The sequence below is a fragment of the Jaculus jaculus genome, chromosome 8 (genome assembly GCF_020740685.1).
Source record: "Jaculus jaculus isolate mJacJac1 chromosome 8, mJacJac1.mat.Y.cur, whole genome shotgun sequence".
Taxonomy (NCBI): domain Eukaryota; kingdom Metazoa; phylum Chordata; class Mammalia; order Rodentia; family Dipodidae; genus Jaculus; species Jaculus jaculus.
In genome coordinates this window covers 138,131,609-138,157,245 of record NC_059109.1, presented here as the reverse complement: position 1 = coordinate 138,157,245, position 25,637 = coordinate 138,131,609, and the positions used below count along the sequence as shown (strand labels likewise).

General features: G+C 49.9%; 1 protein-coding gene across 1 annotated transcript in view; it reads right to left on the bottom strand.

Annotated features, from left to right (window-relative positions):
• Cdh26 (cadherin 26) overlaps positions 1–25,637 on the bottom strand; it is a 72,357-nt gene that overhangs the window by 10,479 nt on the left and 36,241 nt on the right. Inside the window, exons 11-16 of the mRNA XM_045157078.1 lie at positions 23,477–23,722; positions 22,802–23,017; positions 21,971–22,092; positions 16,678–16,728; positions 13,557–13,631; positions 4,669–4,851 (exon numbers count right to left, since the gene is read on the bottom strand). Coding sequence (XP_045013013.1) covers positions 4,669–4,851; positions 13,557–13,631; positions 16,678–16,728; positions 21,971–22,092; positions 22,802–23,017; positions 23,477–23,722 — 893 coding nt within the window. The remainder of the gene's footprint in view (positions 1–4,668; positions 4,852–13,556; positions 13,632–16,677; positions 16,729–21,970; positions 22,093–22,801; positions 23,018–23,476; positions 23,723–25,637) is intronic.

The following is a 25,637-nucleotide window of genomic DNA, read 5'->3' as shown; positions in this document are numbered from 1 at the left end:
AACTTTCCCTGGATTTGTACACCTGAAACAAATCCCTTTGTCCCGTAAATTGCGTCTGTTTAGAAGTTTGTCCCAGCAAAGTGGAGCTGACTACAACAGGAGGTCTCGGGCCTGTGAGCACACCAGATCTCAGTCCTTGAGAAAACTCCACCACTCTTTAGCTAGCACCCTCCGTCTTCATGTCAGAGCAGACAGCCAGTGGCAGGCAGGTCTGCAGTCTCTGTCTGTTGTAGACAGATCCACGTTGCTGAGATGAACCTCCAGACAGACACAGTTCACGGGAGGAACAGAATTTATTCCAGGCTTACAGATCGAGGGGAAGTTCCATAATGGTGGAAGAAGCTGGTCCAGTTTCACAGAACCAAGGAAAGAGACACAACCAAACAGCAAGCACTGCACAAAACCCAGAGCAAATAGCTGGGAAATGCAGCAAGCTGTGGGACCCAGGCAGAGCTGAGACCACTGCATACCTTTAGGCTACAAAGCTGATTTGCCCCCAGTGACTCCTTCTCCAGACAAATGGCTGAAAATCCAAGTTTTAATAGAACATCTGAGTCTGTTGGGGAACATGCTTTCAAACTGTAACACCATCACATGGAAAATTCCCTAGGGAGGGAATGGATCTCATAGCTTTGCTGTTTTATACTTGGATGGACCAGGTCATCTATGAAGGGCTATGTCTCTCATTCCCTAGATATAAAAGGAGGTCTCCCTGGCCAGCATTTCCCTTTGGAAGAGAAAGTTTTGTGGGCTTTTACAAAAATTTATATTTTTGTTTGTTTTTTGAGACAGGATCTCACTAGGTAGCCCAGCTGGTTTGAATGTGTGACCCTCCTGCCTCGGCCTCCTGAGCACTCCAGTCACAAGAGCATACAACCCTGATACATGGTGGGGAGAGGCAAGTTTTAACAACTGTAATATCTTCCGAGTTTAGAACATCATAAAGTTAAGAAAAGGAAATATCTAAGGTAAGAAGTTCCAACAAGATTGTTATTGTATTTAAAAATCCAACTGTGGGCTGGGGCGAGGGTTCCGTGAGTAAAGCACTTGCCATGTAAGTGAAGTGGGAGGGCATGATTTCTTACCCCAGGGCGCACCGAAAGCCGACACAGACTCGGCAGTGCATGCATCTGCCCTTGCAGCACTCCATGGTGAGGTGAGAGGCAGAGACAGGAGAACGGCTCCGGAAGATCGGCTTGGCAAATACAGAAGTAGAGGAGAGACCCTGCTTCAAAGACGGTGGGAGAGGAGGACTGACACCTGATGCTGTCCTCTGACCTCCAGGTGTGCACCATGCCATGTGAGCACCTGCATAGCCCCCTCTACCCACCCCCCACACACACACACACACCACACACAAAGGATTTCTTAAAAACCCTAACTGATGAAATGCAGAATTAATGCAGTTCCTATGGATTACCAAGTCATTTGGAAGTTCATATTCTTAAGAAAAGTACATTGTCTTAGAAAATATTCTCAATTTTTGTCTCACTGCCTTCTTGGCTGCCATTAGCAAGAATCAGCTTAATTCACAATTAGATGTAAATTCCACTGAGGCAAATAATTTTCACCCAAACCTCCTGGTACCAAGGTTTGTAATGGAAACCGGTTAAGCATGTCAAAAAAGATTTGAAAATGAGCCTGTGGGGAGCTGGCCAGCCGACATCTAGGAACATCCTCTGTAGATGTCAGCTGGGAAGATGACAATGCATAATATCAAGTGGCATCTAAAGGAGGGGTCTCCCGTGTCATACGCCAGGGGCCGGTGTGCAGGTGTTACAGCCCCATCCTGACACTGGTTGTCAGGACCCCAAGGTCTATGGCCTAGGAAAATGGCCACCACTTGGCAGGGGGAAATATAGGAAGTATCCGCTTAAAAGTACTTCCTGAGGGCTAGAGAGATGGCTTAGCAGTTAAGTGCTGTGGAGCCTAAGGACCCCGGTTTGAGGCTCAATTCCCCAGGACCCACGTTAGCCAGATGCACAAGGCAGCACACACGTCTGGAGTTCCTTTGCAGTGGCTAGAAGCCCTGGCGCACCCATTCTCCCTGTCTCTCTCCTCTTTCTCTCAATCTCTGCCTATTTCTCTCTCTGTCACTCACAAATAACTAACTAAATAAATAAACAAAAAACTTTTTTAAATACCTCCTAAAAAGCAGGATAAAATTAATATTAACAAGTGTCTAATCCATATCCACAAAATGCAGCATTCTGCTCTCCTTATGAATTTGGCGTTCATGAGCACGGCCTATGTTTGACTAGTATTGAAAACAGTTTCACTGATAGCAGCTTACAATGCAGAGCGTCCTGAGGTGCACACTGCTGCCAAGACCCGGCAAGCAGAGAGAGCTAAGCACAGCCAAAACCAGGTTCATGTGCAGCCTCGTTGCAAAGTGAGGCTGGAAACGCATCTGTCTGTCTTGAAGTTGGGGTGTGGAGCCATCATGATCAGGCTAGCTGTGAGGTAGAGTGTCCAGACAATGCCTTGAGGAATGGATGAGCACCGTTTCCTGGGAAGGCGCAGGAAGTCACTGTCTCTCCTACGTTAGGTCTTGTGGACTCTGCCCTGACTTGCAGCTGCAGAACTGTACAGGGAGAACCCAAAGGGCCGGGATGACACCTGGACAAATGAACTCGACCGAGTGCCAGTAAAACTTTATTCATAAGAACAGTGGGCCAAATTCACTCCTGGTGGGCACTTTCTTTCCCTTGGCATAGATCCAGAAAGGTATAGTGAACATCTACCAACGCTGACCAACAGCTCAGACCCAGAAGCGTACTTTCCTAAACAGTATACTTTTTTATCCTGAACAACCCAGAAAGTGTCCTGAGTTGTTCCCATGGTTGCATAACCATCCCGCTTGGCCCTCACACTCAGGCATGCCAATGCCTTCTAATGGCATTCCCTCTTTGCAGGGGCGCAGCTGTGTGTGAATGATCATGCTCCCTTTGAAGTACACAAAGGGCATTTTAACTCTGACCTGGGAGATTACTCACATTATTATATTTGCTGTGACTATTTAACACAACCCTTCACTCTTTTGCTGAGGTGCCGGGGACTGACACAGGACTTGCCCACACCAGCCATCCACATACTCACTGATTCAACAGCAGGCCTGCTTCTCCTGGGTCACTCAAGAATGCAAGAGGACATTTGCAAAGATTATGATGGATAATCATATCGCTTGTTTTGGAATTTGGCTATAGTACTTTTAGATAGGCCATGTAAAGTGTCCTGGCAGTGTGTTTGTGTGTGTGTGTGTGTGTGTGTGTGTGTGTGTGTGTGTGTGTGTGTCTTTGGAAATAGGGATAGAGCCTCATGCTTTGCATATGCTAGGCAACTGCTCTACCACTGACCTATATCCCCTCCCTCTTTTTACTTTGCATTTTAAGGTTGGCCTTAGACTTGTGGTCCTCCTGCCTCTACTTCACAAGTAAGTGTATAGGATCAGGCCTGGCTCCTAGAAGAATTTCAGTCTTTAATTAGTCAATCTTGTATAATTTACTCACAGAAGAACATATGTCCTCATGTAAAAATTTTGCAAAGAAATCATCTTCCCCTGCCCCACCATGCACATAATTTACGTTAACAATAAATGGGCAAGAAAAGTCTTATTCAAACTAAAATCTAATCAGAACTATTCATTCAAAGTGTTCAAGATTCTTTTATTTCCAGGATTTCTGCAAGCTACCTTGTCAGTTTCATTTCTCAAAAAGTGTTGTTTTATATACTTTGAAAATTTTATTGATTTATTTTTCAAGCACAGAGAAAGGCAGAGAGAAGAGAGACAGAGAAAGAGAGAGAGAATGGATACGTCAGGGCCTCCAGCCTCTACAAATCAACTCCAGATACATGCACCACTTTGCACATCTGGCTTTACGTGGATACAGGGAATTGAGCCCGGGTCATTAATTAGACTTTGCAGGCAATCATCTTAACTGGTGAGCCATCTCTTCAGCCCTGTTTTATATGCTTTTAAGCTTAACTATTTCTCTCAAGAAAACCAAGTTTACATATCTGATCAAACTAATTCTCTCAAGATAAGATAGTTTACATAGCTAATGAAAAAGTGGGAAGGGACTGACAGTATCTTTTTTTTCCTGTTTGTTTGAGAGAGAGAGAGAATGAATATGGGCACCCCAGGACCCTCTGTCACTGCAAAGGAACTCCAGATGCATGGGCCACTTTGCATCATAGGTTCTAGATCAAACCCAGCCCAGCAGGCTTTGCAAGCAAGCATCTTTAACCACTAAGCAACCTCCCCAGCCGAGAGACTGAGACTTATTTTTTTAAATAACTAAAATTGTTAAAGAAAATTAAAATTATAGAAATGCCAATAACCTTTTAAAATCAATTTTCCTTTGTTCCCAGTGTTACCTATTTCTGCCAAGTTGTGTGCCCATCACTCTCGGAGTGAGGAGGGAAGTGAACACAAAGAACGCACAAGCTTCTTTAGAAAATGCAAAGAGTCAAAATTATAAAAGCATGAGCAGCTGTTCTGCTTGGGTTCAGATGGCTGCTCTGAGAATATTGCAGCGTTTAATTCAGATTAGCAATAGGTGTTCATCCTAGAAACAGGAAGTAATTAAGAGTAAAAAATGGCATGGGGTGGGGGGAAATCTACCACGCATTCTGGCCATGACGTTTAAAGGAAGCAACTCCTGATACAGAGCTTGGGGCTTCTGCTGGAGCAGCTCTGGGGCCCCAGCACTCCAGCAGCTCCTTGAAGAGCTCCTGCTCAGAGAAGGTCAGAGAGCTGAGGGTCTCGGTGCCTTCACACTCTCCCTCCTCACTGTAGACACGAGGCAGGTGGTCTGCGTCACCCTTCCACACATCAACATTATGGAACCTCTGGGAGGAAAGAGGAGATGGGTGTCAAAGAGCTTCGAGAAAGCATGCCTCCTCTCTAGGCTAGATTTCAGCAAAGGCCCTGCGTTGCTGGATACCGACAGGCCCCAGATCTATGGACTGAGAGACTGAGAGATCGCAACCAAGTTGAGGAAAGTCTCCACTCTCACAGCCTCTAGCTCCTTCCTAGCTGTTACAGTCTCAGCGCTGTCCTGGATAGTACAGCGAGGGCTCCCCGTCCCATCCTGAATTCATTTCTTGGGGTGCACTCCTCCATGTCCACATCCTAGATACCTCCCCATCTGTGACTCTCCTGGATTTTCCCTTGGACAACTGTCTCCTCTTTTCTGCATGTTTACTATGTCTTTTCCCCTGATTTCCTCCCAGACCCACAGATGTCCTTCTACTATATTCACCTCTCACTGTAGCCTAGGAAAACGTGGTACCCACGCACCATGGTCCCTTCAAAATCCTTCTCTCCTCAAGCCACTGCTCTTGGCTTCCCAGGTAAACTCTCACTCCACAGCTCCTCCCATCGCCTACCACCATTATCCTCTGGACTGTGATGCTCCCTACCATCAGAGCTAAAGGCAGACTTCCAGCAACCTTTCTGGGGCAGATCTGTAGGGACAACCACACACATCAAAATCAACATCCTCATGTGACCTCCTTTATTCTCCAAACCTATTCCCTTCCTCCCAAGTGCCCTTCTCCAATATCCCCCCAAAGCAGTGAGCAATACATCACAAATGTAGACACATGCCAGCCCAGGGCACACATGCAGCCCAGTGCTCCTTGTGAATGACGTTGTATTGAAACACAGCCAAGACCACTGATTGGTAGCTTTCATAAAAACGTGGCAGAGGTTACTGTTGGACCTGGAATCCTCAAATATTTCCAGTCTGACACTATGAGAAGTTTGCTGACCAGCCGCTGTATAGGGTCTCACTGTAGCCCAGGCTGACTCAGAACTCTACAGTGCCAGGCTGGCATCAAACTCACAGAAATCTTCCTACAACAGCCTCCTGAGTGCTGGGATCATAGGCATGTACCACCACACCCAGCTACATTAAGTGACCTTAGATGGCATCAGGACACAGTTACATGAATAAGTAGTTATGTTTATATCCATTTATATCATAGTAAGGACATCATACTTAGGATTTCCCAAATACATTGGTTAGAAAGCAATTTAAGAAAAGGTCAGTTAAATTGTACACTGTTCTTACAATATACTGGGTAAAAGTGAGTGTGTAAGGTGGTCTTGAGGCCAGGTCAGGCTGGTTTGCATCATGATATTCCGACAGCGGCTGGATTTCCCCCAGCACCCCACCAACGTGCTGTCAAACAAGCCGTGTGTCTCTGAGCCTTGGCGGCAGCCTACTCCCTGGTTACAGCAGCCATCAAGGCAGGGAATTACCTAGAACAGCTCTCATCCCTGCTAGGTGCCCCAAGGGCCTTGTTTCCTGCCTCTCGGATGTGAGCAGTGGCTGAGCAGAGCCCATGGATGGTGGGTGTCAGCATGTCACCTGGTCCGTATAACCTCCTGTGTCTCTGTCCCCTGTCCTCCAGCCACGTGTCTCCAGGTTGCTGCTGGGTAAGCATCATGACACAAAAGGATGCTGGATACTGCATCCTACTTGGAAGGTTCCTTTTGATGGGACCCAACTGTCACAGGAGAAAGAGATACAGAGCTTGGGGTAAGCCACTGTGGCACAGAGGCTGCTCTGAACCTTCTTTCCTGACAGCCCATTTCTCATCACGTCCCAGAATCTCCTCAACCCCATGATTTCATTCACTCTCTGAAAAGATCCAGAGATGAAGTCTAGACCTTGGACCAGGAGCCAATCTTGGCTTCCAGAACCCCAAAGATATTCACATTGCACGCACAGTGGCCCTCTGCCTGGCAAGACCAGCCTTTGGACCCCAGCCCTGCAGCTCAGCAGGCCCTAAATGGGCCAGCTCCTCCTCACCACAGCCTCCAGCGGGTAGAACTCTCCACCCGCCTTCTGCTGCTCTTCAGACTTTGTGGAGGTCGCTCCCTGCCCTCACCCATCTTCAGTCTCTGTGGAGAATGCTCCCTGCCCTCACCCATCTTCAGTCTCTGTGGAGGACGCTCCCTGTTCTCACCCATCTTCAGTCTCTGTGAAGGACGCTCCCTGTTCTCACCCATCTTCAGTCTCTGTGGAGGACGCTCCCTGTTCTCACCCATCTTCAGTCTCTGTGGAGGACGCTCCCTGTTCTCACCCATCTTCAGTCTCTGTGGAGGACGCTCCCTGCCCTCACCCATCTTCAGTCTCTGTGGAGGACGCTCCCTGTTCTCACCCATCCTCAGTCTCTGTGGAGGACGCTCCCTGTTCTCACCCATCCTCAGTCTCTGTGGAGGACGCTCCCTGCCCTCACCCATCCTCAGTCTCTGTGGAGGACGCTCCCTGTTCTCACCCATCTTCAGTCTCTGTGGAGGACGCTCCCTGCCCTCACCCATCTTCAGTCTCTGTGGAGAACGCTCCCTGTTCTCACCCATCTTCAGTCTCTGTGGAGGACGCTCCCTGTTCTCACCCATCTTCAGTCTCTGTGGAGGACGCTCCCTGCTCTCACCCATCTTCAGTCTCTGTGGAGGACGCTCCCTGTTCTCACCCATCTTCAGTCTCTGTGGAGGACGCTCCCTGTTCTCACCCATCTTCAGTCTCGGTGGAGAACGCTCCCTGTTCTCACCCATCTTCAGTCTCTGTGGAGGACGCTCCCTGCCCTTACCCATCTTCAGTCTCTGTGGAGAATGCTCCCTGTTCTCACCCATCTTCAGTCTCTGTGGAGGATGCTCCCTGCTCTCACCCATCTTCAGTCTCTGTGGAGGACGCTCCCTGTTCTCACCCATCTTCAGTCTCTGTGGAGAATGCTCCCTGCTCTCACCCATCTTCAGTCTCTGTGGAGAACGCTCCCTGTTTTCACCCATCTTCAGTCTCTGTGGAGGACGCTCCCTGCCCTTACCCATCTTCAGTCTCTGTGGAGAATGCTCCCTGTTCTCACCCATCTTCAGTCTCTGTGGAGGATGCTCCCTGCTCTCACCCATCTTCAGTCTCTGTGGAGGACGCTCCCTGCTCTCACCCATCTTCAGTCTCTGTGGAGGACGCTCCCTGCCCTCACCCATCTTCAGTCTCTGTGGAGGACGCTCCCTGCCCTCACCCATCTTCAGTCTCTGTGGAGGACGCTCCCTGCCCTCACCCATCTTCAGTCTCTGTGGAGGACGCTCCCTGTTCTCACCCATCTTCAGTCTCTGTGGAGGACGCTCCCTGCCCTCACCCATCTTCAGTCTCTGTGGAGGACGCTCCCTGTTCTCACCCATCTTCAGTCTCTGTGGAGGACGCTCCCTGCCCTCACCCATCTTCAGTCTCTGTGGAGGACGCTCCCTGCCCTCACCCATCTTCAGTCTCTGTGGAGAATGCTCCCTGTTCTCACCCATCTTCAGTCTCTGTGGAGGACGCTCCCTGTTCTCACCCATCTTCAGTCTCTGTGGAGGACGCTCCCTGCTCTCACCCATCTTCAGTCTCTGTGGAGGATGCTCCCTGTTCTCACCCATCTTCAGTCTCTGTGGAGGACGCTCCCTGTTCTCACCCATCTTCAGTCTCTGTGGAGGACGCTCCCTGTTCTCACCCATCTTCAGTCTCTGTGGAGGATGCTCCCTGTTCTCACCCATCTTCAGTCTCTGTGGAGCATGCTCCCTGTTCTCACCCATCTTCAGTCTCTGTGGAGAATGCTCCCTGTTCTCACCCATCTTCAGTCTCTGTGGAGAATGCTCCCTGTTCTCACCCATCTTCAGTCTCTGTGGAGGACGCTCCCTGTTCTCACCCATCTTCAGTCTCTGTGGAGGACGCTCCCTGTTCTCACCCATCTTCAGTCTCTGTGGAGGACGCTCCCTGTTCTCACCCATCTTCAGTCTCTGTGGAGGACGCTCCCTGCTCTCACCCATCTTCAGTCTCTGTGGAGGACGCTCCCTGTTCTCACCCATCTTCAGTCTCTGTGGAGAACGCTCCCTGTTCTCACCCATCTTCAGTCTCTGTGGAGAATGCTCCCTGTTCTCACCCATCTTCAGTCTCTGTGGAGGACGCTCCCTGCTCTCACCCATCTTCAGTCTCTGTGGAGAATGCTCCCTGTTCTCACCCATCTTCAGTCTCTGTGGAGAATGCTCCCTGCTCTCACCCATCTTCAGTCTCTGTGGAGGACGCTCCCTGTTCTCACCCATCTTCAGTCTCTGTGGAGGACGCTCCCTGCCCTCACCCATCTTCAGTCTCTGTGGAGAATGCTCCCTGTTCTCACCCATCTTCAGTCTCTGTGGAGAATGCTCCCTGCTCTCACCCATCTTCAGTCTCTGTGGAGAATGCTCCCTGCCCTCACCCATCTTCAGTCTCTGTGGAGGACGCTCCCTGCCCTCACCCATCTTCAGTCTCTGTGGAGGACGCTCCCTGTTCTCACCCATCTTCAGTCTCTGTGGAGGACGCTCCCTGCCCTCACCCATCTTCAGTCTCTGTGGAGGACGCTCCCTGCCCTCACCTATCTTCAGTCTCTGTGGAGAATGCTCCCTGCTCTCACCCATCTTCAGTCTCTGTGGAGAACACTCCCTGCCCTCACCCATCTTCAGTCTCTGTGGAGGACGCTCCCTGCCCTCACCCATCTTCAGTCTCTGTGGAGAATGCTCCCTGTTCTCACCCATCTTCAGTCTCTGTGGAGAACGCTCCCTGTTCTCACCCATCTTCAGTCTCTGTGGAGAATGCTCCCTGCTCTCCCCCATCTTCAGTCTCTGTGGAGGATGCTCCCTGCCCTCACCCATCTTCAGTCTCTGTGGAGGACGCTCCCTGTTCTCACCCATCTTCAGTCTCTGTGGAGAACGCTCCCTGTTCTCACCCATCTTCAGTCTCTGTGGAGGACGCTCCCTGTTCTCACCCATCTTCAGTCTCTGTGGAGGACGCTCCCTGCTCTCAGCTTTCCCCTCACTCCCAGTCTTCAAGCTGCAGTTCACAATGTTCAGGTTCTGCTCATCTTATTGTAGTTGTTTTGGGTTTTTTGTTTTGTTTTGTTTTGTTATGTTTTTGTGGGGTTTTTTGTGTTTTTTTTTTTTTTTACTTTTTCTCATCTGAGTGACAAATATTGAATGGGTGGATGGGTGGGGAAATGCATGACTGGATGGAAAGATGATGGACAGATCGTAGAGTGATGAATGGTGGGGAGAAGAAGGAAAGAATGTAGAGAAGATAGTATAAAGATGGCAGGAGGGAGAGGCAGAGAGATATGAATGAGTAAATGAATAATGGAGAGATGGATAGATGAGATGAAGTGGATGGAGGGAAAACAGAGACATGGATGAGATGAAGTGGATGGATGGGTGGGAAACAGGAGGGAGGATGGATGAGATAAGGTGGTCCGACGGATGGGTGGGCAACAGAGCAGAGGTGGAGTGCTGTGGTGGACGCGTAGACGGGCAGCTGGAGCCCACTTTCCTTCCCCTTGGTCTGTGCTGTCTGCAGCCTGTGCCGCTCCAGTCAGCTGTGGAAGGAATGGCTTTAGCTAGTCTCTCTAAGCTGTCTACGGGTAATGGAGGTTGCTGAGGTGGGCAGTTCAAGTTGAGGATAAGGGGGGGTGAGAGTGTAGGCTCAGTGCCCAGCGGGAGAAGTGGAGGGGGGCCTAGAGAAGGGCACCACGAGCATCCTGCCCGCTGCCATTCCTCGGGTCCTACCCTCCCAGACAGCCTCCTCCTCCCCTGGCCAAGCACTGTCCTCCAGTCCCTCTGCATCAAGAAGCCTCCTGATCCTCCAGGACCGCCAGGCCTTGGGCCCTATGTCCACCATGCCTGGCTTTCGTATAGGAGCAGGAGCGCTCTCACCCACATCTGCCATCACCGGGCTCTCACCACTACTGTGTAGGCCCCTAGCCTGGGATGAGGTGGGGGTGGGGAAGAGAGGCCCTTGCAGCTGACAAGTGAGCCTACAAGCCTGGCCTAGGTGTTGGGAGTCCAGTCACGTCCCTTCAGCAAAGCTGAATAGATAATTCATGACAGACCTGGTGTGCGCAGAGCCAAACCAAATCGGCAGTGGGGGCTGCACCTTGAGAACTCCACTTCAAACCCCCGAGGCTGGCAGCTGAGCAGCGGGGTTCTACACCCTGACTCAGCAGTTTCAGAACCCCCATAAGATCAATAATTCATCACAAACCACCAACTAAGTTAGAAGGCTCACGAGGAAAAGAACTTCCCTCCCCATCTTGTTTTCTTGCCTGTCCCCACTCCCTCACTGCACCAAGCTCTGCACTCAAGCTGGCATCGTGTAAAGCTGCCTGCCTGTCCGCATGGCAGAGGGCGGGCAGGGCTGCTCTTCTGGAACAATCTTCTCCTGCCCAGCTGCCTGGTGACCTGAAGCACAGTCCTCGCTGCTTTACATGGCTCTGGATGGGGGTGTGCACACATGGAAACGGGCAGGCCAGATGTCAATGTCACCATGCACCGTATGTATGTAGGGACACGATCTCATCTGGGCACAATGTCCTTAGCCATAGAGAGCTATTCTAATCAACTGTCCCTCCAAGTGGGAAAGTGAGGCTTCCGTGACATTGTTCAATGGCCAGATGGAGTGGTCTGGAGTCTGTGTTCAACCCTAGCTCTGACCTTCACAGCTCTACCACACAGTGGAGTCAGGGACCTGTGTTCAAGCCTGGGTCTGCACCTCACAAGTCTACTACATTAATCGACCCCTCTGTGCCTTGGCTTTCAGCTCCGTCCTCCTCCAGGAGCTGCTGGGACTAAGGGCTTGGTCATGTGTGCATGCCTCAGTAACTGTTAGGCTGGGATATGAGATGTCCCCAAACTGTTCACGTGCTGAAGCCAGAGGAAGGGCTTTTGGAAAGTGATGAAATCATGAATCATGGCAACTCTGCTTTACTAGTGGACAAACCCACTGATGGGTTCAAAATTTGAATAGTCTATTAGCAAGTGGCAGAATTATGGAAGATGGGGCCTGTTTGGTAGAATCGTGCCATGGGATCCATGGTTTTGAAAGGAGTATCTTGCCCTGGCCGCTCCCTGCAACTCTAGACTGCTTCCTGGCAGCTGTGAGCAAGGCACCTCGGCTCTGCTGCATGCAGGAGCCCCATGCTCAGCACAGGCTCACGGCAATGGAACCGGCCACACATGAACGGAACCCTCTGAAACTGTGAGCCCCGGGAAAACCTTCCTCCCATGGGTTGTTTCTCTCAGGCATTTTGTCACAGCCGTGAAAAACGGACTCACAGTGTCGGTACGGGAGCTGACACTGGGGACCCCGGGCACTGGCTGTGCCCTCGGACGTAGTCAGGACTCCCTCCTCCAGCCCCTGGCTCCCTGTAGCCCTGTCTCTTTTCCACTGTGACAAGAAGAGGGGATGCCCAGGCATATGATCAGGCTTCACAAGACAGGGGTCCCAGAAACTCAGTCAGAGACTCCAGTAAGAACTTAGCCCAAGTCAGGAAGGTTCTACAGAACTGGGGGCTGGGGTCAATGCATTTGAAAGAGCTCCCCAATTTCCCAGCCCTTTGAGTCCTACAGATTATTTGGAATCCAAGTCTATCAATTCACATGGCTGTGACCAAGTCCATAGCATCTCATTGCTTTGCCCCTGGGCTTCCCAATTTTATAGAAGGAATAGAATAGTACCATTGGATGTGAGTGCAGAGAACTCGAACTGTCTAAGCACTCAGAACAGCCTGGAAGGAAGTGTTATTTGCACACTTGCCAAGTAAAGCAAGCCTGGAAGGTACATTATTTGTGCTTATTACTTTATAGACTGAGTCCCAGCTTGCTGTAGGCTCAGAGCCTATGGGTGCAGCATCTTGATAGAGGCATCTCTGCCCATGTACAAGACATTCCTACCCATGAAGGAGGAGATAGTTCTGCCCTTAGATGAAGAATCCCTCCTTCCCCGTAGAGGTGGCACCCTTGCTGAAGTAAGAAGAAGCTTCCTTGCCCATGGAGGATGAGGAAACTCTGCCCAAGTAAAAGACAAGCTGAATCACCATAGCATAAGTCTGTGATCCACTCCACTTTCACCCACACCAAGTGCTTTCTAACCCTCCCAAGAGTGAGGGTGGCCATATGGAGAAGACTTCTTCCAGAATACAGGTACCATCAGAGCCCCTGCCCAGTGGCCCCATAGAGTCAAACCTAACTTCCCTATGTCACAGCAGAAGAGCCATCATTCTGCTTGAGCTGTGTTCTGTGGAGAGCCCCGTAAGAAGACCCCCACGACAAGGCTTACCATAGGCGGAATCACATCTGTTGGTTCTAAACTGTGATACAGTCCTACCCCATTGCCATGGGACCTGCGGGTTACCGTTTAGATGTTGATACGATGTGGGGGTCCTGTGATAGGACTAGCACCCTATAAATGGGACAAACCAAGAGTGTACTTTGTCCCTATTTCTGTCACCTGAGCCCACAGAGAGAAGATGACCATCTGAAAGCTAGGACAGCCCTTACCAGACCCAATCATGTTGCCACCACAATCTCAGACCTCCAGACCCCAGAAGTGTGAGGAGATAAATGTCTCTGATCTAAACCACCCATTCCATGAGCATTTGTTTTTCAGGGAAGCCTGTGCTGACCTAGGAGGACGCATGCCCAAGCCGAACCGGGAGCCGTGTGGGGAAGCAAAAAGAGCAGTCTGCCCGCAGGACAAGGGGGACCCTACCTGATGCCATGTCTCTACCATCCTTCCTTCCCTTGGTTGTGGGGGACATCTGGGCCATGTGGATTCCAAGTCGACCTGCAAAGAGGATCGTCACTGTCCTATCCCCATGAAGTAGGCCTCACCATGGCTCCCCGCATCAGGGCTCCCCAAACCCACACAGACCCAACAGGGCAGCTCTTTTGGAGATAGAGTCAGGGCAAGGGCTTGCATTATCTTCTGCAAGGGGAGGTGGGAGGCCCCTGCAAGTGGCATTGCTAGACCTGTGACTGCTGGGCTGTAACATACTCCACGAAGGAGCTGGAGCACAGCTGGTTGTCTTCATTCCCCTCTCTGCCTTTCTCAGGGCCAGCCCAGGGCATGCTCTGTGGTGGGCACACTGGCATGCACTTTTGTTGATGGATCTGGCCTCAGGGAGTCCACAGCTTCCCCACCCGAATCACACACCAGGTTGTGTTGTCTAGTGGTCAGCCAGGAGGCAGGGGCCCAGCTTTCAGGCATGCCTGTGAAGGTCAGAAACCCCCGAGATTGACAGCATGAGCAAGAGAAGGTGTACGAAGGGCCGTCTCCTGGTGGGAGCTAGAAAGGCCTCTCAGGATAAGAAGAGGCTGAGGAAGGACATGGAAGCATCGTCGAACAATGGGCGGGAGGGATTAGCAGGTGGGAAGAAGCACAGCCGCTGACTGGGGCGAGTTCAGGCAGGCACTCATGTGGCTGGAAGGGGAGGAGCTGGCCAGTGCCATTTGGGAGGCAGAGGGACTGTAGCATTGGCCGGATGATGGAGGGCATCACAGGACCTTAGGCTCTGGACTTGTCCAGATAGGACAACAAGCCTCCAGGAACTTGTCCACTGGATAACGACACAAGTGGTTTATATATGTAAAATGCTGGTGGGCCTTTGAGTTGATTTCTGACCATCCCGGGTTTAGGGATACTTACTGGATTCTAGAAGACATTGCAGAAAAAGTGATAAAATCTGGGCCTATTTTGTATCTCCACAAGGGTAGATAAAGAATGTGGAGTATGCATCCACACTTCATATATGTGCACATGTACAGAAACGTATCTGTCTCAAAGCACATACTACACACACATGCACATGTGAGGACACACTTAGTTACGCACACTTGCACCAGGCCGCTCACTTTCATGGGCAGTCACTGTGTCTCAGGGGTGGGTTGGTGTCATTCACACATGGTAAGGTAGGTTAAACCAAACACATTCAGCAAGAGAGACAAGGTGTGGGCTGCTACCTGAAGCCCTGGGCCCGCTGACTGCCTGTCTCCCTGTGATGCAGGATATAGGCCCTCCATTACTCACTGACTGGGTGAGCCCCATGGCCCTCTCCAAGGAGAGTCCTTAAGACACAGGCTCTGAGCAAGATGGCCTCTGAGCAGGTGCTCATGGGTCAAAGAGTTCCTCTCAGAGCTACATGAAGAGGCCAGGTCAGTGTCTAGCCAGGCTTCTTCCCAAGGAAGAGACACAACTCGATCCTGCATTCAGCCAGCTTAGTGTCCTAACCCCAAATTATGTAGGACTCTTATGTGGCCTAAAGAGCACCATTGCCCCACTCTGGGTCTCTCTGGCTTTAGCCACTGGCCTTGGACGATGTTCCCAGGGCGTGCTATTATTCAGATGTATTTTAGTAAGAGAATGGCAATTTCTTTTTAGCTGTCTACAAATTATTTCAATTATAACAATGTATATATATATTTAATATTCTAGAAAATGGCTCACACATTTGGAACCTCACCCTAATATGTTAATTTAGAATTCCACATCAGTTTGCTTTCATAACCTTGAATAGAGCCTGTTGTCCCATGTTTGAAGAATGCTAGAAAACTGTAACATGATCAATTGAGACGATGGCATTTAAAATGATAGCTGGTGTACATTGACATTTTCTTAATGCTCCCCAAAGGAATTCCTAGCAGTGGAGAAGAACTGGGTGTAGGACAATGAATTCTACTCCACCTCAACATTCATTTTGTTACTTGTTTTCGTTACTATCACTATATTTTTGCATGTGTGTGTGTGTGTGTGTGTGTGTGTGTGTGTAAACCAGAAATAGTCTTCCTCAATCGTTTTCCAACTATTTCTTTTTGTATTTTATGAGAGAGACAGAGAGAGAATTGGCCCACCAGGGCCTCCAGCCACTGAAATAGAACTCCAGACGCGTGCGCCCCCTTGTGGTCATGTGCGACCTTGCAGACTTGTGTCACCTTGTGTGTCTGGCTTATGTGGGACCTGAAGAGTTGGACATGGGTCCTTAGGTTTTGCAGGCAAGCACCTTAACCACTAAGCCATCTCTCCAGCACTTTCCACCTTTTTTTTTTTTTGACTATAGTGTCTCTCACTGAGCTCAGAGCTCACTGATTCCACTCACTTACCTTATCAGCAGGTCCTGGAGGTTCCCCCGTCAACACCTCCCCAACCCCGGGGTCACATGCACAGCCCTAGTACCTAGTACTGATGTGAGCACTGGGGTCCAAACTCAGGACCCTATGCACTTTTCCCAATAGTCAGCTCCCCAGCATCCAACATCACTGTTATAGTTTGTTACTTTGAAAATAGGTATGTGTTAGATCAATGCCCATAAAATTGTTGCATAAAGCTGGGCATGGAGGTTCACACCTTTAATCCCTGCACTTGGGATGCAGAAGTAGGAGGGTCATTGTGAGTGAATTCCTGGACAGCCTAGGCTAGAGTAAAATCCTAAACCAAAATTAAAAAAAAAATGTTGTATAAAAATAGCGTGTATGAATTAGGTTGAGGCTCTTTGTAAACTCATTTGAAAGGAAGGGTCCCATTGCCCAAAACACTGAGTGAAGTCATAGATGATCTTCAGCCCCAAATGCTAAAATGTCCGCGGGTCTGGACACAGATGGCAGAAGCACATCTCTAGCAACTCAGTAGTGACAGGAAATGTGCCAAGGACTAAAACCTCAAGTGCCTTCATGATGCTGGGCAAACGGGCTTGAACCACGTCTAATGTGTCCCCCGCAAGCAGCCCCTAGGAGGTTCCAATGTTGGCTATATCGTGTTCCACCTCTTCTCTCTCAACTTGCCAATTTCCAGGGTCAAGAACAAGGTGACTTAAGGTTTCACATATACGTGCACTTACTGGAGAAGATTTACTTTTTACTCTTCTTGGTTCGAAGAACTTGCCAAAACCCTTTAAATTTAAGAAGAATGAAGTTTTGTTGGTTTCACATAAATCAGAGTCAGAGGTGAGTGCATAATGAGACAGTCTCACAGTCCCCCTGCTTTCCAAGTGTGAGCTAAAAGTGGGTTCATTCCAGCAAGAGCAGCGCAGACGCCCGCAGGTGACGTATGTCCAGGGCTACGGTAGTGAAGAGCAGTGGGTTGTGAGAACAGCACACTCTGTTCGGGGCTCACCAACACCCAGGATGCCACCCTTTGTGCCATAGCCACGACCTCAACATGTGTGAATGATGCCTACCTACCCCTAAGACCCAGGGCTGGCCATGCATCAGGAAGAGCCTGTGCAAAAGGAAAATGTGGGGCTTCTGTTCAAAAATTAAAAATGTCAAGATAGTGGCAACAGGACACTGTCACTTCTGAACACTGGGACCTGCTCATTCACACAACTTCTGAGCCTATCAAGCTGGTCTTGCCAGGATTACAGGTCATGCCTTCATGCAAAAATAAAAATAAAAAAAACAAAACAAAAACCCTTCTCTGGTGAATTTATAGCATCATCATTGAGCAAGAATAGCACCTTGGCAGCTTTTCTTAAACACAGCCTGAGCACCAAGAAGAAAATAAAGGCATTTGTTAAAACAGTAGTGAAGCCCAGATGAGATCGGTAGCCCAGACCCACTCCGATGAAACTGCTTACAAACCAGCTGCCTGTGGTCATGTGACATGGCCTCCTGGGGACCTGGGCAGGGCCCTTGGGAACCCTCCCTGCCATTTCAGCAGCTTTTCCTTGATATAAAATTATTTCAGAACAAGCAGTTTGCAAAGCAAAGAATCTGTTCATAGGGTAAATACAGATACAGTGTGACAGAGAAGCCACGGCTCTGTTCAGCAAGAATTATGGGGGTCACTGGGCATGAATTTCACCAGGGCCCAAGTCATGTCCACTGTACTTTATAGATGGTTTTGGTGTCCTTAGATGGGCACAATAAAATATATCCTGTGAATGCCATATGTGATCAGGACATCAAAGACATCCAAACAACTCTTAACAGCCCCTAACAAAAATACAAATATTCGGTTAGATAGACAAAAGGTTAAATACACCAACCTCACAAAGGAAGCCCCACTTCTCAGATTTCCATTGACTGCATGCTCATTCTAGGAGCATCATGAAATGTTCTAGACGGGCCCTCTCCAGGGAGCTAGCTGCCAGTCACTGGTGAGAGGAACATTGCAGGAGCAGCCTTCCATAACTCACCGGAGTCCCCAGAGCAGGGGGCGCTTCGTCCCGCGAGCTCACAGTCCACGGCAGCATCTCATTAAGACCCTAGGGGGAAATGATGGCTGACTTCAAGGTCATCATTTCTGTCTAGCAGCCCATGTGGTCCCGAACACGTCCCCTTGCTCAGACCCTCAGAGGCAGCAACAAAGAAAGGGCAGGAGGAGGGAGTGGGGATGGAGAGCTGGAGGGAAGCTTAGGATCTCCGAGGAGCTGAGCACCTGCTGGGACCAGACACTCAGATCCCCAGCTTCCCGTGCTGGCAATGGGCCTGGAGGATGGTTTTATCACTTAAGATCTGCTCTACTTCCCACAGATCTGAAGATACTAAGAGACTAGTAACTCCTAAGAGGCTACTTGACTTTGGGGACAAGTGTGAACAGTGGCTGATTTAACTGTCATCCCAGAGGTGCTTCACTAAAATCAGGACATGGGAAAGGGAACCCAGAGACACACAAAAAAATGTAAGCCAAAAGACCTCAGTTTTCTCTCCTTTAAAATAGGGATGTGACAAGCTCCTCTGTCCCCTTAGTACAAACACAGTGGGACTACACAAATACCATACGCTCCTCAGGAGTGCTCAGTATGTCACAACTAGTAACCTGCTCATCAGGCAAAGCCCAGCTTCTAGAAATGTCCGGGCTAATTAAGGAGGGAAACAGAAACAGCACTGGGCCACAAGACATGGTCATAGATCTGGACACATAGCAGCCCTCTCCTAGGACTGAGGTTGAGTGAGGGATCCAGTGAGGACATGACTCCATTCCTGAAACTTGCAGAACAAGGACAGCTACTGTTTACAGAAAGGAGGACCCAGCCAGTTTGAAAACCATTTTAAATGATGTCAGATTGCCTGTTGACAAAATTATCCCCTTTCTAGCTCCATGTCCATATCCTCGTGACATCCAGGAGAAAGTGTCTCTCTGGTGCCTGCGCAGCTTTGACATCTGTCCCTTTTCCACCGAGCAGCCTCCAGCTCTTGGCAGGTGGCATGATCTACCTAGAATTACTGTGTTCTACTTCTTCTGTGTCTGTTTTCACACTTGCCTGTTCCTTACGCCAGCAAAACTGATATTTCATTTACAACTGCAATCTACAGTTTCCTACTTGAAGCAAGTGTGTTTCATGAGGCTGGCGGTCCAGTTGAGTAAATTACAAGTGGCAGCACAAGCTGTGAAGGTGGGCACGTGGGCTGCCATTCAGAAACCTGTCCTCACTGGCAAGGTCTCAGAGAAGGAGGCCTGCCACGGCCAGGCCGGCGTGTGTGTGGCTGGATGGGCCTGTATCACTGGAGCAGAGGCTGGCTTGAAGAAGGGTCTCCCTGCATGTGGGTGGGAGTTGCTGCCCAAAGGTTCCCTGACACGAGGCCCCCAGAGAAGGCATTTCCCCACACAGAACCAAAAAGCAGATACCAGTGTGTCACCTTCACACCCGCTCTGGCACTGGCCGTGGCTGTGTTGAAGGACAGGGCAGGGATCTGATCTCCCCCAGCTGGCAGTGCCTGTGGAACCTGCAGAAAGAAATCCCACAGAAGCTGGGGTCAGAGCTGCTACGTCAGCCAGCAAGCAAACACTTCTCCTAAACATGTAACGGCAGCGCCCCTGCTAAAACATCCAAGATGGTGAAACATTCATCCCGTACACCTAGATGGTATATCTGGGTGGGGGGGGAGGGAATGTTTTTTTTTTTTTTTTCCGGTTTGTCTTTTGTAATGGTTGGCTGAAGAACTTCCCTGTTCATGCATAGTGAGAGCAACAGATTTGCTCTGGGAGGCTCTGGATCTCAAGGCTTGTCCTTTTCTGGGGCTCTGGCAGCAGCTCTTGGGCTCCCGCTGTTGCTCGGTACTCACTACCCTGTCCATCTATTCTTTCCAGCACTCAGTCCCCAGGGCACTCCAACTTTGATAAATGTGGGGTTTCTGCTGGCAAAGGTATCACCAGCCTCCCCGTGGATGGGAAAGGTGTCTGTGCCACACCAAAGGTCATCCCACAACAGGATGTGACAATGTGGGTGGGACAGTATCTTGGATGAACTCTTCCCCCAGAGCACAAAATGACCCAGGAGGCAGGGAGAGTGCAGGCTGCCTCGCTCATATACCGTGGGCAGGTAGGTGTGCACACCTTGAGATGGCCTTGTGTGCCGATGGAAACAGATATGTGATTAGCAATTGCAGCTGATAAAGTTAATCTCAGCTACCACGGTTTACTACATGCCCGTCAGCACCCTGCTCTATGGTGAGGATTTTACACGTCTGATTTGATCAAATCACCCGATAATCCAAGAGGGAGAGAGAATACCATTAACCTCACTTGAGAGAAGAAAACCAAGGGCTACACCACCTGAAGGATATGCCACGGATTTGGAATTTAAACCCAGGTTTGTTGGAACTCAGTTTTCAGGGCACCAAAGAAGCTGTGGCAGGAAGTGACACGTGCTGAGCAGTGAGCAGGTCAGGAGGACAGCAGCCCCCCTCCCGTCTGGGTGAGGCTTTCCATCCTTCCAAAAGAGCCTCGTCACCAGTACCCCACTCCTGATCTCAGCCCCACCAAGGCCACGGCCCCTCCCCACCCTCTCCGCTTCTGTAGCTGGGGCCTCTCTTTCACGGACTATGGTGAAGTCACCACCCAGAAGGGCACCCGGAACATCTCCCCTCATCTTCTGTCCTCTCTGCCAGCACAGGAGACGCAGCTCACCTGAAGTGGGCTCCTCCAAGACACAACGGCCTTAGCCATCGGTTTCCCCACAGCCTTACTCACTGTGCTAGGGCGGGGCCAGGCTGAAGAGAGAGCCAAGCCAACCCCAGGAGACAGTGTGCCAGATGTGCCACTGACAGGGGCGATAAAGTTACTAACAAGGCTAGCCATCCAGTGGCAAGCGGATTACCAGGGAGGGTCCAGGAGAAGTGTGTGCACACTGAATGCTTAGAAGGTGACCAGCCGGACCAGGAGCACATGTCCTTCCCCCGTGCTTGGTCCACCAGGACCATGACCAGCGTTTTCTCCACAACACGAACAAGTCAGATCAGACTCATTCTGCACAGAGGACAGCCAATTTCCACCCAAAGAGAAACTTTCTTTTTTCTTTCTTTTTTTTTTTTTAAATTTATTTAAGAGAGAGAGGGGGAGAGAGAATGGACATGCCAGGGCTTCCAGCCCCTGCAAACAAAGTCCAGACGAATGCTCCTCCTTGTGCAACTGGCTTACGTGGGTCCTGAGGAATCAAACTGAGGGCCTATTGCTTTGCAGGCACACTCCTTAACCACTAAGCCATCTCTCCAGCCTGAGAACCTTTTTCTTAGCAGTTTTTCTATCAGCACTTTGGACCCTGGGCCAGATTATTCTGTATTGTGAGATATTCAGCAACAGTCCAGCCCTCAGCACACGAGAGGCATCCTCTAATTGTGACCATCAAAATTATCTCCAGAGCTGGGCATGGTGATGCACACCTTTCATTCCAGCATATGGGAGGCTGAGGCAGGAGGATTTCTGTGAGTTCAAGGCCACCCTGAGACTGCATAGTGAATTTCAGGTCAGCCTGGGCTAAAGCAAGACCCTACCTCAAAAAAGTCCAGGGCTGGAGAGATGGCTTAGTGGCTAAGGTGCTTACCTGTGAAGCCCAAGGACCCATGTTTGACTCCCCAGATCCCACATAAACCAGACACACAAAGGTTAGGCAAGTGTAAGGTCGCACATGACCACTAGGTGGTGCAAGCATCTGGAGTTTGATTGCAGTGGCTGAGGCCCTGGTATGCTAATTCTGTCTCTAAATATGTATTTTTTAAAAATCCAGACATGGCCAAGTAGCCTGTAGGGTGCCAAACTACACGTGAGAGAGAACCGTTGATGTAAAACATAAATTTGGCTGGAGTGGACCATTTTGGGGTGGGGGGAGAAGCACTTTCCTATTTTCTCCTGAAACATGAAACATGAAGAAGCTCACACATGTTTGACTCTATTGGCCGGTAGAACACTACCTGGGCTTTGCTCTCGTGCTTGTACACAATCAGGGTCTGGTGGCCATTGTCACTTGGGGTGAAGCTTCTGTGTCTCCTGAGTCCCAACTCAAAGTAGCATCGCAGCAGGGAAAGCAGAGCAGCTGTGACAAAAGTACACGGTGGGAAGAGGAGGTGAAGAGGTCGCTGGTTCCAGAGGCTTCAAGGGGACCCAGGTCTGCTCACCTCCACACAACCACAGGACGGAAAGAGCAAATTACACCTGAACTCTCTTTGTAACTGCAGGGCTTGACATTTGGGGCACAAGGAGATGCTGGCTCTTTTGTTGAATTAATATTGTGTTCACATTAGTTAGTATAGGATTATCATATTCTTTCATGGAAAAACTAGTTTCCTTATTAGCCTTTGCCAAGCCCAGGAGCCTAACATATGTATAATGCCGTACCCATGGCTATGACAGACATGGCAACCCTTGGATATGACAGCCACCTTTGTATATAAAGCTCTGTGGGTTCCACCACCCATGGTTCTGACAGACACTCAGCCTCCCTTGGATATGGATCTCTGTGTGTTCCACTGCCCATGGGGATGACAGACACTCGGCCAGCCTTGGACTACGACCCTCTGTGTGTTCCATGGCTTCCGTCCTTGTCAACGAGTGGAAGCTACTTTCTTCACAGAAGCCCTTTGACTTGAGCAAACTTAAAAACTCAGAGGCCATTCTCAGACATCCTATCACTGCTGCCATCATCCTCCACCCACCCCTACAGACTCTGTCTCCATGGTCCACAGCCTGAGAGAGGCCGTGTTCCCAGGAAACATCTCCTCCACCACCACACATGCAGGGCTGACCTGCCAGAGTCATAAGCGCTGCACAGACTGGGGACAGGGCCCACCACAGGAGCCCTGTGTGCATGTGTTCCTCACACTTGAGATCACCAGGACAGGAGCAGATCCGCACATGCACCACCTGCTTCTGGGAGAAGCCCTGTCTGTCTCCGATGACGACGGGTATGAAGTAATTCCCGGGCGGAAGGCTTCTCAGCATTAGGAGCTCAGCAGAGCGGCCTGTGGAGGAAGAATGACTCATACTTGTGTCCGTTCACTCCATGCACACTCCCATGGTGCCCTCCCTGCACCAAGCTCTGTGTGGTTTCACTAGTACCACTCTGTACATGGCCCCTGCCACACTAGAGGGACGGTTCCAGAACACCCTCACTCTGATATGGATACGAGGTCAGAACTTCCCGAGGCTACACTCAGGGTGCACAACTGTGGAGGGGTTCTGTCCTCCAGGACTGATGTGGCCATTGCCATCTTGAAATGGAGACACTGTGACCTGTGAAGACCTTGAATCCTAGTCATGAAGGCCAGGTCTGTGTGAAGGAGGAGGCCAGGAGCATCTCTTCTTGGGAGGAGGGAGGAGTGATGTGGACAGTATAATTTCTCTCTTTCCTTTTCTCCTGCCTAGGTTTTTCTGAGTTGGACTTGTCATTCCCAACCCCTTACTCCTGATCCCCTACAAACCTTCGTCCTGCCTTGCGCCCAGCGTCCACGTGTCTGCCGCATCTCCCCAGCTGGTGTCCAGCTCAAAGGAAAAGGGCTCTGCATAGGGCTCCAGGTCTGCATCCTCTGCCTCTAAGAGCAGAGGCTGGCTCCTGGCAGACTCACAGACCTCCAGGTAGCGAGAGTGGGACCGGAGAGCTGGCGCGTTGTCATTAATGTCAGACAGGAAAAGCAGGAGGGTCCCTGTGCCAGTCCGTGGTGGTAAGCCTGCAGGCATAGCAGAGATTATAAAAGAAAGGAAGGGAATTAAAATGGACTTATGAAAGCAGCCATGCCTTACCAGGAAGGAATGCCATCCCTTGTTGGGGTTTGAAAAGCAACACAAACCTCTGCCCACCCCACCATCCTGGCATTTGCCTCATCTCTAACCACCTGTCCTTGCCACATGGTGTGCCAAGTCCTGGCAAAGAACATCTGTGACACTTCCTCCCTCCCTTGCCTCGCACTGTTTCTCACTTGCAAGGTTAGTGTGTGAGCAGGGACACGGGAGGTCAGGCTTGAAGCTGATTCTCAAAGTAACGGATAGAGTAAGTCTACAAATCCTTCAAAGATCATGTCAGGGGACAAGAATGTGCCCCTCCCCCCCCGCCCCACCCAGAGAAGAAACCTTCCACCCATCACCTTATCAAAACCTCTGAGATGTTTCCCCTTTGGGAAATGGAGAGAGACTACTTTACTGTGAGACCAATGGTCCTTGCCCCATTTTCCCAAGCCTGGACTTGAGTCAAACTCAGCCTGTTCCCAGAGAGGTGGAGGGTAGTAAGGCCTGCTGGTTCTGAAAGAAAACCAGGAGAGGTAGTCTAAGCATGAAAGGAGCTTTCTTTGGGCTAGAGGGATGGCTTAGTGGTAAAGATGCTTGCCTGCAAAGCCAAAGGACCTAGGTTTGCCTCCTCAGGACCCACCCCAGCCAGATGTACAAGGGGGCACATGCGTCTGGGTTCATTTGCAGTGGATAGAGGCCCTGGCACTCCCATTCCCTCCCTCTCTCTCTCTTTCTCTGCCAAATAAATAAATAAAAATAAAATATTTTAAAGGAACTTTCTTTGTGCACAGGACCTAGCCCATAAACATGCTCAGTCTGCCAGAACAAACCTGCCCACTGAAGTATGAGGCAGTTTCTCTTCAATCCATAAGCTGGCATTTGGTCTGGTTTTTTTTTTTTTTAATTGATTCTATGAAAATTCAGACTATCTGGCAAAGGTCACAAAACATTTGCCCTCTCAAACCATTTGTAAAATTGAATGCGAAATTGCTAAGTATACTAATATGTCAATCATGGTGTTAAGAGGGCCTGGGAGAGATATGGGAGTGATTCTGGAAGGGGTAACATGAGTGATCCCTATGGCAGGGGGAATGGTCTGTTCCAGGCTATAATCCCATTGGTATCATGTTTGGGACAAGGTGTTGTACTGGGGGAGGCTGGGAAAAGAGTGCCGGGATTCACTGTTATTTATTTCCTAAAACCACATGCAAATCTGCTAGGTAGCCAGCCGTTCTGGTCTGATATCAGCAAGCTTAAAGGTCATGGGGAGGGACCCCTCCCTCGTCATCAGAGCGCAGGGCTCTGACCACTGGACAGCGGACTGTCATGTGAGGTGATGCTCCAGCCCTGTGAGAAGCATTACATCCTGAGCTGCCGGGGAAGGTCACAAATTACTCGAAGCCAGAAGCTTCCTAGCAAAGAACAAAGCAGGCTATTGTCCCTTCCCTTAAGAATGAATCCCAGTGGGCCTGTCAATCACCTGGGACAGGGTGGGGAGGGGGGAGGCGCCCCTCAGAAAAGCTTCAGAAATAGTGTGTAAGCATGTATGTCAGCACAATGGTCCTTCTGGCCATTGGTCACTCACTCTGTGAGAGTATTCTCCTCCACAGTGGTCCCTGTGGCCATTGGTCATTGTCACCCCACTTGGCTCTGTAGCAGACTTGCTTGTTTTCTACACTATGCTCTGTATCTCTCTGAATTCTTTTTTTCTCTGAATTCTTTTTTTTCTCTGAATTCTTTTGATGAAGACCACAGGGATTGTAGAGTGAGGGAGGGCACAGCATGGACCTGGGGACAATTTTATTATTGTATAAAATAATTTCTTCTCAGTAAAAATAAATGACAAAGCTGGGGGAATAT